We start from the raw sequence: 16,771 nt of genomic DNA on the forward strand, positions 1-16,771 counted from the left end.
AGAGGCACCGTTTCTTGTCCCCAGGTCTTAGGGCTTATCTCTAACTCTCATCATACGCCCCTGTGTTATGTCTGCCTTTCCATGGAAACTGCAGAAAGCAGGCTTGCTTCTTTTGCTCCACATTTTCACGTCCCGTGGCTCTTCGCACCACAGAATACCTGTCTTCTCCGTTGTCTGAGAAGTTCCTTAGCTGTGGGAGCGGCCTGAAGATGCAGGAGTTATTGTGGGAGTAGAAAATCTCCCTGGCAAGAGCAGCTGGCAGCAGATGCAGGGGTGGCGTTGATGGGTTCTGGGTGAAGCTGCCGTCGCTGCTGCAGGTGCAGTGAGGCACCTGGTGGGCGCTGAGTTGGGGTTGTTGCGGGAGGACAGAGAAGAATGAGCGTAGTTTGTTCTACTTCTGGCTTCACTTGGCACGTTTGAGACTCAGCTTTGTATTTCTCGGGGTGGGGTGGAGAACAAAAGAAAAATCTCTTTCATTGTGATTGTAATTTGATCTGTTCTAATTTGAAATCCTGTTATTGAATTTTAAAGGATGTCATTCAGGCAATTAAGGAAACAGCATTTGTTACATCAGAGTATCCGGTCATTCTTTCATTTGAAAATCACTGCAGGTATATAGTTCCCATTTTAATATTTTTTTTTTAATAGCGTGATGTATGAGAGAGATGATACAGCTCAAACCTCAAACAGGCTATAATTTGAGTACACTTGAAAACTGCGGAGGGATATGCAGGTATACTGAATGTCACTTGGAAGAGACTATACTTTAATATACTAGTCGATCTTTATCTAGCGTAATCATGGCAATATTTTTGTCTGTGGTAAAGCTGTGAAATATATTTGGATGTTCCATTAGTTGTATGGGATTCAGTTAATCTACTTTTTTGGTCTTACTAAATTGATCTATGTCAGATAATAGGCTTTTATTGACGGTTTAATTACAGTAAAGTAATACTACTCAGTTGAGAGAAAGTGGGCAGTATATAATTTGGGATATCTACATTACTTAATATTATTCTGTCGTGCTGAGTAATAGTCATTTCTTTTTTGTATTAAAAAATTAACCAACATCATCTTTTCCAGCAAATATCAACAGTACAAGATGTCAAAATACTGTGAAGATCTTTTTGGAGATCTCCTGTTGAAGCAGCCTCTAGAAACACATCCAGTACGTTGTGTTCTGCCAGTCTTTTTATTTTTTTTATATTAGCTATATTTAACAGAGACGATAAACTGGAATCATATCACCTGTAGTGCTGTTCACTGCCAGTCCTGTGCTTTCAAAAATGACTAGTGATTTTGGGTGTCTTACGCTTTTTGGTACGAACTTGTCCTTATCTGACTTGTTTAATCTCTTCTGTACAGGGCTCTGGCGAGCAGCCTGGGGAAATCCATCCCCTTGATGTGTGACGTAATATCAGCACCTACACAAAATACACCACATACATTGTATTTGCAGGTCTTACATAACTCTGAAATTACCAGTCACTGTTGAAAACCAATTCATTATAAATTGCATGGTCTCAGCTGAGGAAAACCTCTTCTTTCAGCTGCACTTTGCATGCTTCATGCTCCAGATCAGGTCCCGCAGCCTAGGTGGCCCCCACTACTGCATTAAGAATTAAATTAAGCACGAAGAGTTCCCTGCAGTTTCATTTGGACTATCGAGTGCACTGTAATCTGCATGCACTTCACTCTCCTGCGTGGCAGGAGATAATAACAGCCACTCCTCCACAAACACGATATCTGAGACTTTAATAGCTTGATAACCCAGTGCTTGCAGCTACTCCTCCAGGTCTTCCTTACTCTCCCGAGCAACGTGCTCGCTGTCTGCCAGCAGCCACCCGAAACATGCAGAGGCTCTTTAGCGCTATGGGGGGACCATGGCAAAGAGGACTCTGCCTTACCTTTCAGCGCCTGGCCATCTGACCCCTGCAAAGGGGCCTCCTGGCGTTATCATCTCTCGACCTGTGCTTTTCTTGGCAGGGACAGGAGCGCGCATGGCTTGGTGAAGCAGGTTGTTGCCCTGAAAAGCGCATCCCAGAGAGCTACACCTGTAGTGTGTGTAGCACCTTGCCGCATTCCTTACAAAAGCAGCTTTCAGGGAAGCCTGAAATAGAGCTGGCCAAAGGCTGCCATGCGGCTACTTCAGGGCGCAGAATTAAGCCTCAGCTGGCTGTGCTCTGTAGCACTACTGAGCCTTCTGCTTTTTGTGCCCTTTCCTCCTCGTGGGTGAATTCAGTCCCCAGCTGCTCACAAAGCAAATGTTGCAGAGAAGGCAGAAGGAACTTGAAACCCGTATTTTACGAGTGCTTGGTTTCTGATACCTCGACTGACTGAGGAGGGCAGACTTAAGAGAGACGCGGCACGGGCTGAAGCAGATTTGGTTTTAAGTAAAAGCAAATATTTATCCAGATGGGCATCCAGCTATGCCCTGGGCCTGGGGATGCAGGCAGACTGGCATCCTGGAAGCCTGGGGATAAATGAGCTCTGCGGCACTGACATCTAGTGGAATTACAAGCCAAGCGCTCTCACAAACAATTGTGTTTTCTCTTCATCCAACATACTGAAACTCCCATGACTGAGCTAGCCTGGTGGTTGGGGACAATCACGACCCTCCTGCAAGGAGGTTTGCACCCAGTCTCGTGAGGTTGGGTTGATTTGGTTGTGGTTGTTTTTTTCTGGGTTGTTATTTGTCACCTCTGCTGCTTTGGTTTCAAGTCGCGGTGATTTTTTTCTTTTGTTTCTGCATCTAGAATGCTGCTTCTGTGTAGCTCAGAGTTGGATTTAAGGATAAGGATAGCTGAACATTTATTATAAGAATTTTTTCTAGTCCTGGAAGTATTTTCTTCTTCTGTGTCGCTTATGGTTCACTGGAAACCATGGTCTATTTATAGCAGCAACTCCCTGCATAATATTCTTAGCAAGCCTGAGTTGGGGAGGGTACTAATTACCATACCCAAATCTCTGTTTCTTAGCCTCAATGGTGTGATGGGGCTTAAATCAGAGGATTTTGTACTTTTCCTCTTTTCTCAATAATACGTTTTCTCCCCCAAACTGGAACAAACCTTTTAGTAGTACTTCCTTGTGAACGTGAAACTTGCCATTTGCCTTTCACAAATACTGAAGACGTGACCCTATAGCCCTGCTGGCAAAAATAGTCCTCATTACCTAGCTAAAGACTGGGTAGTTTTCCATTCACCGGTGCCAGCCCCTTTCTAGTCTGTAAGTATGTGTGGGCCACCTCACTTGCGTTATTACAGCTTGAAGGGACCATAAAAGGTGACTTATTTAGAGATCAAATGATAACGGGCTAAACTGTGACTTGGACTGTGCGAGAGAGGGAAAGTAGGAAGTCCTCTGATGAAGAGTTGCAAGTGACATCCATGTCCACTGCAGGAGAGAGGGGGAGACCTTTTGACCAGGGCAGCTGAGGATGGCGTAGGCTGGAGACCAATGTGCCGGCTTCAGCCAGCAACATTTACCTGAGCACAGCTTTCCCATGGGATAGGGAAGAAGCAGAGGAGAGAACATAGCTGCAGTCACACTACCTCCCAGGGCTGTGCCTGAGGTGGCACTGCTTGTTCACTGCCCCGTACCATTGCTGTCCTAAAGTCAAAATCCCACACAGGGACATAAAAAAGCTATCATTAAGTCTTTTCTTTAAATTATTTTACAGCTTGATCCAGGCAAAGCCTTACCTTCTCCTAATGACCTCAAAAGAAAGATTCTCATAAAGAATAAAAGGCTGAAACCTGAAGTAGAAAAAAGTAAGTAAAGCTCGTCAAGTATTAAATGAAACAAAAGTCCAGATAGGTACGAATAGACTGTGTTACTAAATTTTCCAAATTGCTTGTACTTTAGTGTTGGAAGAAGATGAATTATATGTAAATGACATTTTGTTTGCCCTTGTGTTTCGTATGAGTGCCAGAGTCTCGGCCTTGATATCGGCATGTAGCTTAGAAATGTAATCCGGGGACTTTCATCAGATTGCTGGTTGAGCTAAAATATAATGCAGATAGAATCTCTTGTAAATTCTGCCTACACTGGTGTGTTTGCATTGCTGTGTTTTTCTAGGATAAGCATAAAATAAAATGGAATTTCAAATTGCCCTTCTGGCTGTTGTTGCCAGTTCTGATATTTATCTTTTTTCAGTAATAATAATGTTGCTGTATTAGTTTTCGGTATGGCTGTAGTGATAAACCCTGGTCCTTCTCCATTCAAAGATAAGCATGCAGACCTTCCACTGACTTCAGTCATACATGATTGTGTTCATACTGTCTAACCGAAGTCCACATGGAAAAACAATTCAAAAATTCAAGCACTTTGCCTCCATTTGCATAGATCAAGCACCACAAGATAGCTGTCTGTGTATTCTTTGAAGAATAATATGCTTGCTCCAAAAACCTTTGAATTCTGTGGAAATACTTTTCTTAACTTCGGGGAGCTTTGGATACAGCCCTTACTGACCACTTTTCAGGTCTGACAACAGAGGATGTCTAATGATGCTCTTACTCTGTAAAATCTTATTGCTCACTGAAAACTTAGAGAACCCTGTAAATAAAAGTAGCTCTCGGGATCAGAGAATAATTTATGATTGTTCTCATGGATTTCTTTGTTCTACAAATGTTCATGTCATGACTGATTTATTTTTATTTTTCTTATTAACAGAACAGCTTGATGCTCTGAAAAAGATGATGGAGGCTGGGGAAACTGCTGCTCCTGTAAATATCCTGGAGGATGATAATGAAGAAGAAATAGAAAGTGGTGAGGATTTCATAGAGAAGGGCTCTCAAACATTGCTTGTGGTAAATCAGTGGGCCGGCATGAGCAGCTGGGATACACGTTACCCACGTGCCCGTGGTCTGTGGCAGCAGCAGTAAGTCTGGGCTCAGTGGTGGACCATTTATACAGACCTCCAGCCTTACCATCTCATCTCAGATACATACCACAGCTGCTCCCGGCTCTGTGGCAGGCTGTGGTAGGAACGTGAGCTCAGTTGGTGGTACTAGTGGTAATTTTAACTTCTACGTACTGTTCAGAAATCATATTGGAGCAGCAACCAAGTCAGATTTTCGCTGTGTGTCTGTGAGAGTGGGAAGCTGTGATCTTTGCTTTGAAAACGGATTTTGTCACTATTTTTAATACTTGTGTCAACATCAGATTGGATTGTTGCATTATGTTTTATAAGGTTAAAATGAGGGATAGGATTTTTCTTGACAAACTGCAGATATCTTCAGTATAAACATCTAGATCTGAGCCAGTGGTGTGGAATGTGTTCGTGGCCAACACAGAAAAACAGACATATCTAGGGTGTGATTCACCTTGTTTGTTTTAAATGTCCACCTTCAGAAGGGGTAAATCATGCATTGCCTGCAAGCATCTGTACCAAGGTACTGGCCTGTGACCCCTGTCATACTGAACATCCCAGCTTTAGCTTTACCCCTTGTGCCTCTCCTTGATTTTTTTTTTTGTATTTTTTTTTTTTAACTAGCACAAAGCCACTGCTGTTGCAGTCAGTAGAGGTCCTCATGAAAGGTGTCCTTAGTGATCCAAATCTTGGTATCTGTCCTTGTGATCCTAAAAAAGACTGAAGTACAACAATTTTTTGGAGGCCGCTCGGTATCTTTCTTCAGGTGGTCAAGGAGCACTGAGGAGATTCTGTTGTTTTGCAGGCTGTTTTCCATTGGAATGCTTATTTCTAGTAGTGTTTTTATTGTGCTGGGTGTATTAATTATGTGCCAGACTATCAAGAGGCTCAAATAAGTATTTCCTAAAATTATTGTTTAAATCCGTATGAATAATGGTTTTGTGTTTGTAAGAGGCCTTTTAACTTCTTTGAGTAGACTAGGTTCTAATGGAAAATCACTGTAAAAGCAAATAAAAGTCATTCTCTATAGTGGGGGCACATAAGGAGCCTCTAACAATGCATGTGAAAAGCCTGGACACCAGCAACTTTTTACATCCTTACTTAAAGAACTCTGTCTTCATATCTTGTTATTTCCCCAAGCCTGTTGGTTTTTTTTTTTTTACACTTTTGCTAAGCAAATTACTGATTCCTTCAAAAATACAATAAGTAGCATTTCTGTTACTAACCATGTCAAAGCTGTAGGAATCTCAGGCCTTTAGGTGCAATTACTACTAATTCTTGGAAATCCAATACCCTGGATTTAATTTCTGTTTTTAAAAAATGCCGAAAGCAAACGTGTGTTTTCAACTGTCATTTGTTTCATGTCTCACACAAAACCAGTAGTTCCTTTTTCTTTTCTGTGCAGCTGACCAGGAAGAAGAAGCTCATCCAGAGTACAAATTTGGAAGTGACCTTACTGTAGACGATTACAGTCAAAAAGAAGCTGTTGCCATCAGTGTCAAAAAGGTGGGATTACTTCTTATACATATTTTTTTGGAAGCTTTTCATGGAGGTGGGTGTAGAAGACACACTGTTCTGTGGAAGCATCACAGCACCTATTGTCAGAAGAGTCAAACCCTAGATCTTCACCAGATTCCTAGCCTTTAGGTTGATGAGAAGACAAAATTTTGTAGCCAAAAATATTCGCTGCTTGTTCATGCAGAATGCTCATTGAGGAAACAGAATCGGTATGTAGGGAAACAGTATACAAGTGGAGGATTTGATCAAAAATACTAATTAAAGGCAGCAAGCTGTCTCCTGCTCCTATTTTTTTTTTTTTTTTATAACTTTGCATCCCAGTTGCAGAGCCCTAATACGAGGTGGATTAACTTCCTTGCTCAACAATGGTTTTTGTAAGGCTGCATCCTGTTGTCTTCATTACAGGGATTCCCTGGGTCAGTTTTTATTGTTAATTCCTAGGGTAGGCTCCACCTATGGCAATGAAGGCAAAACAGGACAATGGTTCCGCAGTGGGGTGGTCTGGCGGTGGGGCTATAGCAGGGAGCTAGCTGGCAGGCAGGGGAGCAGTCCCCTTTATTCCACCAATACAAGGTTTAGTACAGTTTATCAGTCTCTGCTCAGCAACTTGAATATTACTTGACAGCAATCAGATACAGAATATTGGAATTCAAAACGAAGCCTGCTCTGGCACTGAAGGCGTTATTGCTGCTTGCTACAGAAAAGCAAAACCACATGTGAGCGCTAAGTTTCCTTATCAGAAGTATTTTGGCTACTTCTTCTCTCCTGCCTGGCTACCTTTGGATCTTACCCCAGACAGAAGTATAGGTATGGAAAATCTCTCATAGCGCAGATTGCCCTTGGCAGTATGTCTCTTAGCAGTATCACCGAGACATCGGGCCTGCCTTCTTGGTATCTCTTCAAGTCAACATCTTTGCTTCTTCAGGACTTTTATGAATCCTCCCACTGAAGTATTGTTTAACAACTTTGCTCTAGGGCTGGTTTTACTTCCTAAGTTAGCTGGTCCTCAGCTGCCTGAGTGTTTTGGGGTTTTTTTTCAGATCAGTCACTCATCCTCAGCATAAGCCCTTGGGTAACTTCTCTGCTTCTTTGCTGATCAGTGACTTATTCCTTAGGAACGGACGTTCAGTGCCGAGTCAACATTTATCTGTCTGAGATTCTCAGTAGTGGCAGCTTGTAATTGAAGACAGACAGCAGACTGTCCCGTTGCAAATGACATCTTGAGATAGGCCTTTTCCAAATGTGGCCATTTGAAGCACACTTTACAGCAGTCTTAACCCTTAAGTTTTCAGAGTGTGGGCCCTTTGCATATCCAGATCAGATGATGTTTTGTGCGGTCTGGGTGTGTCATTCTTTCATTCTTCTCTGAAACTTCCTATCCCCGGCACCTAGTGATAGCACTGGTTTGGGCTCAACTGTCTGGCATCCTTCCTCCTATTCTCATTGCTAGCCAGCTGTTGAATTTCATATCTTGTATACCCAGATTTGAAAGAAATGCAAATTTTTGCAAATGTATGGGACAGGCGAGCCACACAGAAAGGGTATACTTACTTCTAAATGCAATAACTTTTTGAGGATTGAGTATTTTTTTTTTCTTACTGTGAGTGTTTCATATTGCTTTTTCTTTGGTAATGTATATATATTTTTTTTCCTTAGGCTGTTGAAGATTCTGAGCAAGAAAACAGTAAAAAGGTGACACATAGGATGTTATATAGTTTGTTTTATTGCGTTACATATAACATACTTATTACTTACCATGCATTCTTAGTGGTTTAACAATTTTATGCAGTTTCACTGCACCTATAGAGTATTTTTGAAAGACAGGAGTGCAAGACTTCTGCCTCCTTAGAAGTGTCTGATCTCAGTCTCCAATGAGATGCGCTGGGAAACAGCAGTTCTTTGAATGGTGTTGAGATGTATCATCCCTGCTTCTTTTTTTTCCTCTTCCTTTACCCTGACTGCACTTTGTTTTCCTCTCTCTTTTTCCTCCTTTTGCTTTCCCTTGGGACTTCTACATTTATCTTCTCCCAGGAATCCCTTCTGTAAGACTCTTCCCGCCTCCTTCCACTCTTCTCCTTCCTTCTCTTCTCTCATTAAAGCTGCTCCTTTTCCTAACCACTCTTTGTTTCAGTCTGTGTTGTTTTCTAAGTGGTTTCTGCTTCTTTTCTTGAGGGGTGGGGAGGTGTAAATAACCTAGAGAGACCAACTTTTCCCCATTGTTTTCTCTAGCCCCTAAAAGGATCATGTGCTGTTGTAACCATTCCTTCGTTTCCCTAGGCTTTATGAAACATTCCATCCTTATTCCTTTCTGATTCATAGTTTTAAAGTTGTGAACACTGCAAAGAGTATAGCCCGTTTGCTCTAAAAATTATGGGTCTGCAAGTAAATAAGATAAAATCAATGACGAGTAGGTTGTCTTAGAATGTTGTCTTAGAGCTAGTGTGTCAGTCCTACAGCTATAGTCTGCAGCGTGCTATTGCCTTGGCCCTAAGGCATGCATAATCCAAGGCATGCATAATCCCCTTTGACTTCCTTTTCACTGTGATTCATTACTTAAACATTTAGGGATGAAGATAGTAAAATACAATTAGCAATTCTGAGCAGTCGGCAGGAGGCACATTGAAGGAACCTGGTTTTTAGAAGATGGGTGCTCAGTTCTTCCTGAATTATTGACCTTCCAAAAATGAAGACACTGAAAAGGACTAGGTCCTTTGAAGAAATTTGGCCTTAATTTGATCTAAACAAATCTTAACAAATATGGAGCTGGTAACAAAAAAATGCCTGTATTCTACTAATAAAGGGATGTACCATTTGGCATATTTAGGGAACAGATCTGTGAATCCTCAATATGCGGATTCCTGAAAAGCAGTGGGTTGAGCCCTGGTGATCAGCATCAAAATTTCATGGGCCACTGGAAGTTTACTTCAGTCTAAAATGCACACAAAACCACCTGCGTGCACCTGGACTCGTTCTGAGAATTCTATGCAGTCAGAAAACGACGTTCCTTGCGACTCTAATTGTCTTATCATATCAGGGTATAAAGTGTTTCACTTCACATGGAATTAATTTTTTGAAATGTGTCCGCACTGTATGGCAGGTAGAGGTAGATACCCATAATGCTGGCAAGTAGTTCCATGTTTCCATTACTCTCCCATCTCCTGAGTAAATGAGTTGCAGTAGCGTAGGTACGGTGACCCCCATGCTTCCGTGCTGTAATGCTGTTAGGCACGCTGAGGCTTACTGCCCCAGAAAGGGCTGTGCAGCGCGTCCTCCTCTTCGCTATTTCCTGATACAACAGCGGAGGAGAACTTTCTGACAAACATGGGTTGCATTCTGAAAATAAAAAGTGGTACTGTGAGAATTTTTGAATATACTTAGTAATTCCTTGCGGAAATTCACTGTCAGCCTACAGTCAGTTAAATTTTTTGGTAACTGGCTCACTTGTAGGAGCACAAGAAAAAAGTTCGGGGGAAAAATGCCATGAACAGTAAGCCTTGCGGAGTTTGCTTAGATTGACAGAGGTCTTTCTTTTTCTTTCTTTTAGTGAAAAGAACATGTTTAAAACTGGTTTAGGGAAAGGAAGAAGTTGGACAGGTAGATCCACATTAGAAGCGCTTCCTATTGTGGGTTTTTGAGATACTTGTAGAAAACTTTGGAAGTTCTGTTGTAGATATAGCGCATCCTTTTCATGAATGATGGATTCAGATTTTTTATCATTTTATGTGGCCAGGAATATGAGCTTGGTACTTTGTCTCTTGTTGGTCTGGTGACATCTGTTTGTCCAATGAAGGTTGTAATCCCTATATTTTGGGGTGCTTTTAGTAGTAAACATTAGCAATTGAACCTATTTGTGTTTTGATGTTGAGAAAGTTCTACCCGGTGCCAAGTGTGCGTTACTCCGCCGCAGTTGCTGTGGGAAAATGTATTAAATTGCAATTCTTAGCAATTTATTTGACAAAGATAGATCATTATCTCCCACCATTGTTCAGTCCGTTGTAATATTTATCTTTTATCCCAAAGTTATCCTACTAACATCATGTAATATTTACCCACTGTTTAGGAGCTTTTTCTATCGTCAGTCCTCTTGCATGCATCCTGTAACATTGAGAGTGTCTGGTGCATATATCAGTAAGAAAACAAATCCCAATTTGTGACATTAAATTTCCACTTTTCTTGTTTTAAATTGCGCTTTCTTTAACTTTCTGCAGATTTGCGTATAATTTTGTATCGCATTTGAAAATTCCAACGATAGTGTGTGCACACACAGGTTGTGATTATTCTTTTTAATGTGTTTTCAGGGTTTAGTAACTGTTGAAGATGAACAAGCGTGGATGGCATCTTACAAATATGTAGGTGCCACAACCAATATACATCCATATTTATCAACAATGGTCAACTATGCTCAACCTGTAAAATTTCAAGGTTTCGATGTAGCAGAAGGTAACATAAAAGGTTGAATGAAATAAAAGTATTTGTCTGCTTATTCTAGGTAGTTTTTTAATCTCTACATTTCCTGAGTTTAGAAATGGCATAAGACTTTCATAGTTTAATGACCATCATCAGCATATTTTTAGATCTCTGTTTCCTTGAATGTAAAGTTAGCATGTTATTCCATTGGTCATCCACACGGAGTCACTAAATTACTGGGAGAATGTGAAGCTGTTGAAGTCGATTATATTCTAGAGACCTTTCCAACTAAACTGCTTTTTTCAGTTCGTCTTTCTGTAAGGTAAGGTGAGTGTGATTGTCGCAGTGGTCAGCGGTTAGCTGATGCTTTCGTCTTGCACACTAGGTGATTTATCATGTTGTTTAGCCTTATCTAGCCACGCGACACAGGCTCTGAATAGCAATATTATCCTAAACAAAAAATGAAAAGTTTTGTCAATTGCCCAGGAAGTGAAAGAAAAAGGCAAGTCAGAAATATTATGAAATATCTCCCGTATAATTTGATTCTATGAGTGACAGATAAAGGGGAAACAGAGCGGAATTTGCTATATCCTGCTATTACATATAGTGCATGGTTTTTAATTTTGATTTGTCATCACACAAGTTTTTTAAAATGTCTTGTCTTTTCTTTCTAGAACGTAATATTCATCATAATATGTCCTCTTTCAATGAATCAGTCGGACTAGGGTATTTGAAGACCCATGCCATTGAGTTTGTGAAGTATCCTTTTGCCTCCTCATACCGCTTCTCTCCTAATGCTACAAATAAACCAGTGTACCTTTCTAGATTCATAGTGTTCCACGTCTATAAAGGAAAAGGGAAAGTAGCCCATAGGGTGAGAAACAGTAAGATTAATGTAAGAAATGTTGAAGATACCAGGATATGACCATACATTTCTATGATGCTTTTATTTCATTTGCCTTGATGAATTATACAGTTATAATAAACGACAAATGAGTCGGATATACCCAAAGGGAGGCCGAGTGGATTCCAGTAATTACATGCCTCAAATTTTCTGGAACGCTGGCTGCCAGATGGTCTCACTGAACTATCAGACCCCAGGTAGGCAGCAACGACCAGTGAACCTCAATCCTAAAGAATGGCTTGGGCAGGAACTCTCAAACAGATGCCATGGGTTTGCTTCTGGCATTTTTTGAGGAAACAGACATATGGCTAAATAATACAGTGGGGCGGACTTATGGAAGCGTAAGAAAAGGAGCAATAAAAAAAGCCATACATAGCAGGAAAATTCAGTCCCCTTTCATGGAAAAATAATAGAGTACTGTAACTTCTCACATAAGTGATAATGTTTTATTAATAAAAGGTATTAATTAACAGGGAAAACACTGTTTTCACAAAACACAGCCTTGGGCACAGTTGGGTGCATGTCTGCAAAGTAAAGATGAAGGGGTGTACAAATTAAGATGGCAAAAAAGGAATGACTGCGTGCCAAATGCATTTCTGGACCAGTTATTGCGAAGTGTTAAAGAGTCATGTGTTCAGCATCCGAGAATGGGGTCTGAGATCCCAGCTGAGAGAGTGATGCCAGGGAATGTAAATGCCTCTCCACAACGTAAATTTAGAGGAGATGTATTGTTCCTGTTCAGTGAAGGTGTGAGTGTAACTAACAGGGTAGGGGGGTTTATTGTTTTGGTTTTTTTAAATTAATCTAGGAATGTCTTCCATCATGTACATAATAGAGCAGTTTTTTCTATTTTCTTTCTCTAGCCGCGATAGTGCTTTTGTGCTCGCTTGGGGTTTTTTGTGGTTCCCCCCTGAACGGTGTCTCTGGTACTGCAGACGCTCCTAATGATCATAGCTGTCCTGCAAAGCTTTGCGCTGATTTCACTTGCTGACGAAGCAAGAGAAAGCTGTACCGGAGAACACTGCTTGTAAAGCACTCCCCTGGGCACGGTGCGGAGCTTGGAGCAGATACGCGAGCTTCACTCGGCTCCCCACGCGGCCTCTGCCCACTGCATCTCGTTCTCAGCCCCTTTGTATTGCAAAATAAGAAGGGTAATTGTATAATTGGAAGTGAGCAGCTTTCCTGTATTAGTCTTCTATGATCCAACTGTGCTGTCAGGCTGAAGAACAGTTGAGGAAACACAAGTGAAGGCTGCCCAGTAAAGCAAATAATAACTGATATGAGCATATGAGAATCTTGTCTTTTGTGTAACAGAGAACGTATTTTGTTCCCTTTTGAAGGTAGAGTCTGTGGGGCAAGAGAATACCTCTGTTATCACTAAACAAGGATATTGTATTTCAGTGTAACTGGAAACCTGCAGGAAAACATTTTATTTTTTACAAAGTTTGGGAGAGGGCTGGATGGGAGCGGGGTTATTATCTGTTTACCATTTGTCCTTACATACACGTGCCATAATAATGCATTGAATAAAACTCAGATGCTTTAAATGTTGAAATTAGGCAGTGCTGCTGGGATCTTTGTGGTTTCTTTTAGTGGTATTTTATTCAATTAAGCCTGTAGAAAACCAGTGTGATATTCATCTCGCCTTCTTTAAGCCATCAGGATACAGACAGCTTCATTGGATGTGGTTGTCTATGGTCATTGTAGAGAAACACATACTGCTGGGATGTCTCATCTAGTATATTTTATAAGTTTGCCTTAGACTGAGATGAACTGCACTGTTAAAGTGCCTGTAACCCTACGTTATTCAAAGTGATTGTAGATCACTAGCAGACATTGAGACATCTATACCGTAGGTAGAAAAGTTAGATGATGGAAGTCCCATCCCAGGCACTAAACATGACCACAGCCTGATGCTTCTCTGCCTACTGTGTGCGTGTCAATTCGGGGAGAGACTATTTTCTAAGCACGGCACAGACTTCAGCTGGGTTGATAAAGCTGTTCCTACTGTGAAGAAATCTGAAGTTTCCCTACTGCTTCCCTTTATTTCTTAAATGTTTGTGTTGTGTATGCATTAAATTTCGTTTTTGTTTAAACTGACAATTCTGGACAAACAGTCGTATTTTCTAAAAAGGACTGTTCATGATCTGCTTTTTCAGAAGGAAAGATAGTAATTTTTTTCACTCTTGACAGATTTAGCAATGCAGTTGAATCAAGGAAAATTTGAATATAATGGATCATGCGGGTGAGTGATATGATTTAAACTGTTGTCGCTATGTATCGGAATTCTTTACTATGGTTTTAATAAAATTTTATCACAATTAATTATGTGTTACAAAATAAAAACGGGATGCTAGGTGAAGAGTAGAAATTAGCAGAATTCAGGGAGAATTATCCCCTGCAAGGAAGTACTCTGATGAATAATGTTTTTTAATTAAGACCAGATTTTAAAGGTGAGATAGAAGAGGCTTTGTGTGCAAATTATGAAGAAGATCATGAGTGCCATACACAGCTATTTAAATGCATCTTCAGCTTCTGTTCTCAATCTTTCTTTGAAGATATGCCTCAGAAGGGAAATTCATTGCACAGTTCACAGAATTGCCGAATTTACTGGGACAAGTTGAGTCTTAATACTAACGGAACAGTTTTCTAATCTGTGTACTTTAGTTGGAGAGCAGATTTCACAGAGAATACTGAAGTGTTTCGTCTCTCCAAGTTCCTGCTCATGACTTCTGCATGAAAAAGGATGGGATGCTCAAGTGATGTTGATAGGTTTTTCTCAAACGTTGAGTTTATACCTTAATAGGATAGGCTGATCATTAGCATCAAGAGAAAGGAGAAGTTTGATGAATTAGAGGAAATGACAGTCCAGAAACACATTAAAAACTGCAAACTCATCCTGGGAAGAAACAACTCTTTTACTAACGCAAGTCTTATTTAGAAAGGAAATCTGAGTAAATGAAGCTCGGTAAAGTTCCTCATCTGCAGAATGGGCAGCGCAGTGCTTTGCCACTCCATGCCTTTATTTCAGTTGTGAGTTCTCTCTTGGGTTTGATGCAGGTGCAGTCTCTGGTCATTTCAGTCAGAATAACAAAAAGAGCAGAAAGCCAAAGCTTTTTTTTTTTTTTTTTTTTATGGCGGGGTGTGATTCCTTTCTTGTTTGACCCACAAGCCAAGCCTAGTGAAAAAACACGTGTGCGTTCTTGCCAAATGCTCATTATCAACTAAACGACTTGATTCTTCTGTCAGTCTTCTGGTATTACAGTAATACAGTGGTATATTTTTATGTGCATTATAAATACGGTGCCGTTTCAGTCACAGAAAACATGCAGGGCAATGAAAATTTTTAAAAAGACGCATTTCCTTCTGTCTGTACTCCTTTTTTCTCTGATTTACAGTTTTCATCCTGGTAAAACAAGAATTGAGTCAGTGGCTTCAGCATTTTTTATTTCAGCAGGCCTGAAGCAGAGGCTAAGGATGTTTCTGATAGTTCCCTTCTGCCCATAAACTACTTTAAATTAATAAAATATTATGAAATCACATACATTTATAATGTAAGAAAAATGAGGAATATTACTTTCCTAAGCAGAAGCCACGTTATGAAAAAATGGGAGAAAACATTGACATTCTTTCCATTGGAATTTTTCTGAATCCTGTCTAGGCCTTTATAACATTGTGTACCAGTGATTCACTGAAGAGACTAAAGGTGGATAAAATGTCGTCTTCTAGCGGCTGTTGTCTGTCAGGGCTGCAAAATTAGCAAGATGACCCCGGTTACACATTTTCTTCCACCAGTGGAAGAGAACCCCCGTCATGTGTAGCACAGCATTTCTGGGATCAACTATTTCATTTTGATGGCAGAATCCTTGGATTTTGATTCATCAGAGCACGTATTGGCTTCATTGATATGTTGATCCAGTGTATAGTCCTCAGGGATGTGTTGTAAGTGTTATTATGGTACTACCTTTCATGCCACTATAATTAACAATCTGTCAGCACTGACATTATCAGCTGTTTCCCCCAAGGTTTTATAACCGAGATGAAAAAATTAGCTTCCAGCTGAAATTTATTGTATGAGTCTTGACTCTGGAACTGCTTCGTTTAAAAAAATAAAATTGAATAATCCCTTTGTATTTTTCCGAAGTGTTAAAGAATTAAAACAAACAAGAGCGTCTACTTTTTATTGTATGATAACTCACTGTGTTTTTAAAATGTATTGTTGAATTATTTTGCAATGTCTTTGTTTATACTACATTAATTTTCGTCTTGAAATCCAGGGTTGATTTCATCTCTCAGTATCCGGTAATTCAAAATTAAGATTAACATTTATCCGTATTCTAGACAACCGTAATATTTCCATTTACTTTCTTACACTTGCAGCTGGAATGATGGGCTGTGTTTTACAGTGCTGTAGGAGACATCCATTTTATTTGTATTTAATACAGTTTTAATTTCCACACAAGAATAATGTTGTTGTTCTTTTTCTTGAAATAAGGTATCTACTTAAACCAGATTTCATGCGACGACCAGATCGAACGTTTGACCCTTTCTCTGAAACTCCTGTAGATGGTGTAATTGCTGCAACATGTTCCGTACAGGTAAAACAGCAATAGACAAACTTCTGTCATCTTACCACATCAAAATCACATTTAAATGTCGACAGAAATAGGATATCTACAGAAAATGTGCTTAGATTGTGTGGATTTCATCAAATTCCTTCCTTTTTTTTTATTGCTGGCTAAGGCGTCTATATTTACTTGATCTGAGCGGAACATCATAGAATTAGAAATGGTTTGTTATTACACATTATCACTGAATTTTAAACACCCTCGTGCTCTTTTTGAATTACATCTGCCCACACAAATGAATAAATGAGTGAAGTTCATTTCTGTGGCCAGTATGAAATTGTACAAACAGCGCTTGTCACCATAGAGGAAGGAGGAACATGGGCACACATGGACGGGATATTTTCAAAGTAAGCAGAGAAAAATGGTTCATGTGATGACGTCCTTACTTTGGAGTTATCTGGGTGTAACAAAGTCACTAAAACTTCTGTTGTAATTCTAAAGCAT

The 16,771-nt window shown here is 40.2% G+C and overlaps 1 protein-coding gene across 8 annotated transcripts in view; it reads left to right on the forward strand.

The window, feature by feature from the left end:
* PLCB4 (phospholipase C beta 4) overlaps nt 1–16,771 on the forward strand; it is a 205,712-nt gene that overhangs the window by 144,974 nt on the left and 43,967 nt on the right. For all 8 annotated transcript variants that reach the window (XM_054194796.1, XM_054194798.1, XM_054194797.1 and 5 more), the window contains 11 exons: nt 532–611; nt 1,084–1,168; nt 3,680–3,770; nt 4,672–4,767; nt 6,276–6,376; nt 8,045–8,080; nt 10,687–10,828; nt 11,470–11,554; nt 11,772–11,896; nt 13,893–13,944; nt 16,195–16,297. In XM_054194796.1, the coding sequence (XP_054050771.1) occupies nt 532–611; nt 1,084–1,168; nt 3,680–3,770; nt 4,672–4,767; nt 6,276–6,376; nt 8,045–8,080; nt 10,687–10,828; nt 11,470–11,554; nt 11,772–11,896; nt 13,893–13,944; nt 16,195–16,297 (996 nt within the window). The remainder of the gene's footprint in view (nt 1–531; nt 612–1,083; nt 1,169–3,679; nt 3,771–4,671; nt 4,768–6,275; nt 6,377–8,044; nt 8,081–10,686; nt 10,829–11,469; nt 11,555–11,771; nt 11,897–13,892; nt 13,945–16,194; nt 16,298–16,771) is intronic.

Source organism: Rissa tridactyla, chromosome 3, assembly GCF_028500815.1.
Source record: "Rissa tridactyla isolate bRisTri1 chromosome 3, bRisTri1.patW.cur.20221130, whole genome shotgun sequence".
In the NCBI taxonomy this organism is placed as follows: domain Eukaryota; kingdom Metazoa; phylum Chordata; class Aves; order Charadriiformes; family Laridae; genus Rissa; species Rissa tridactyla.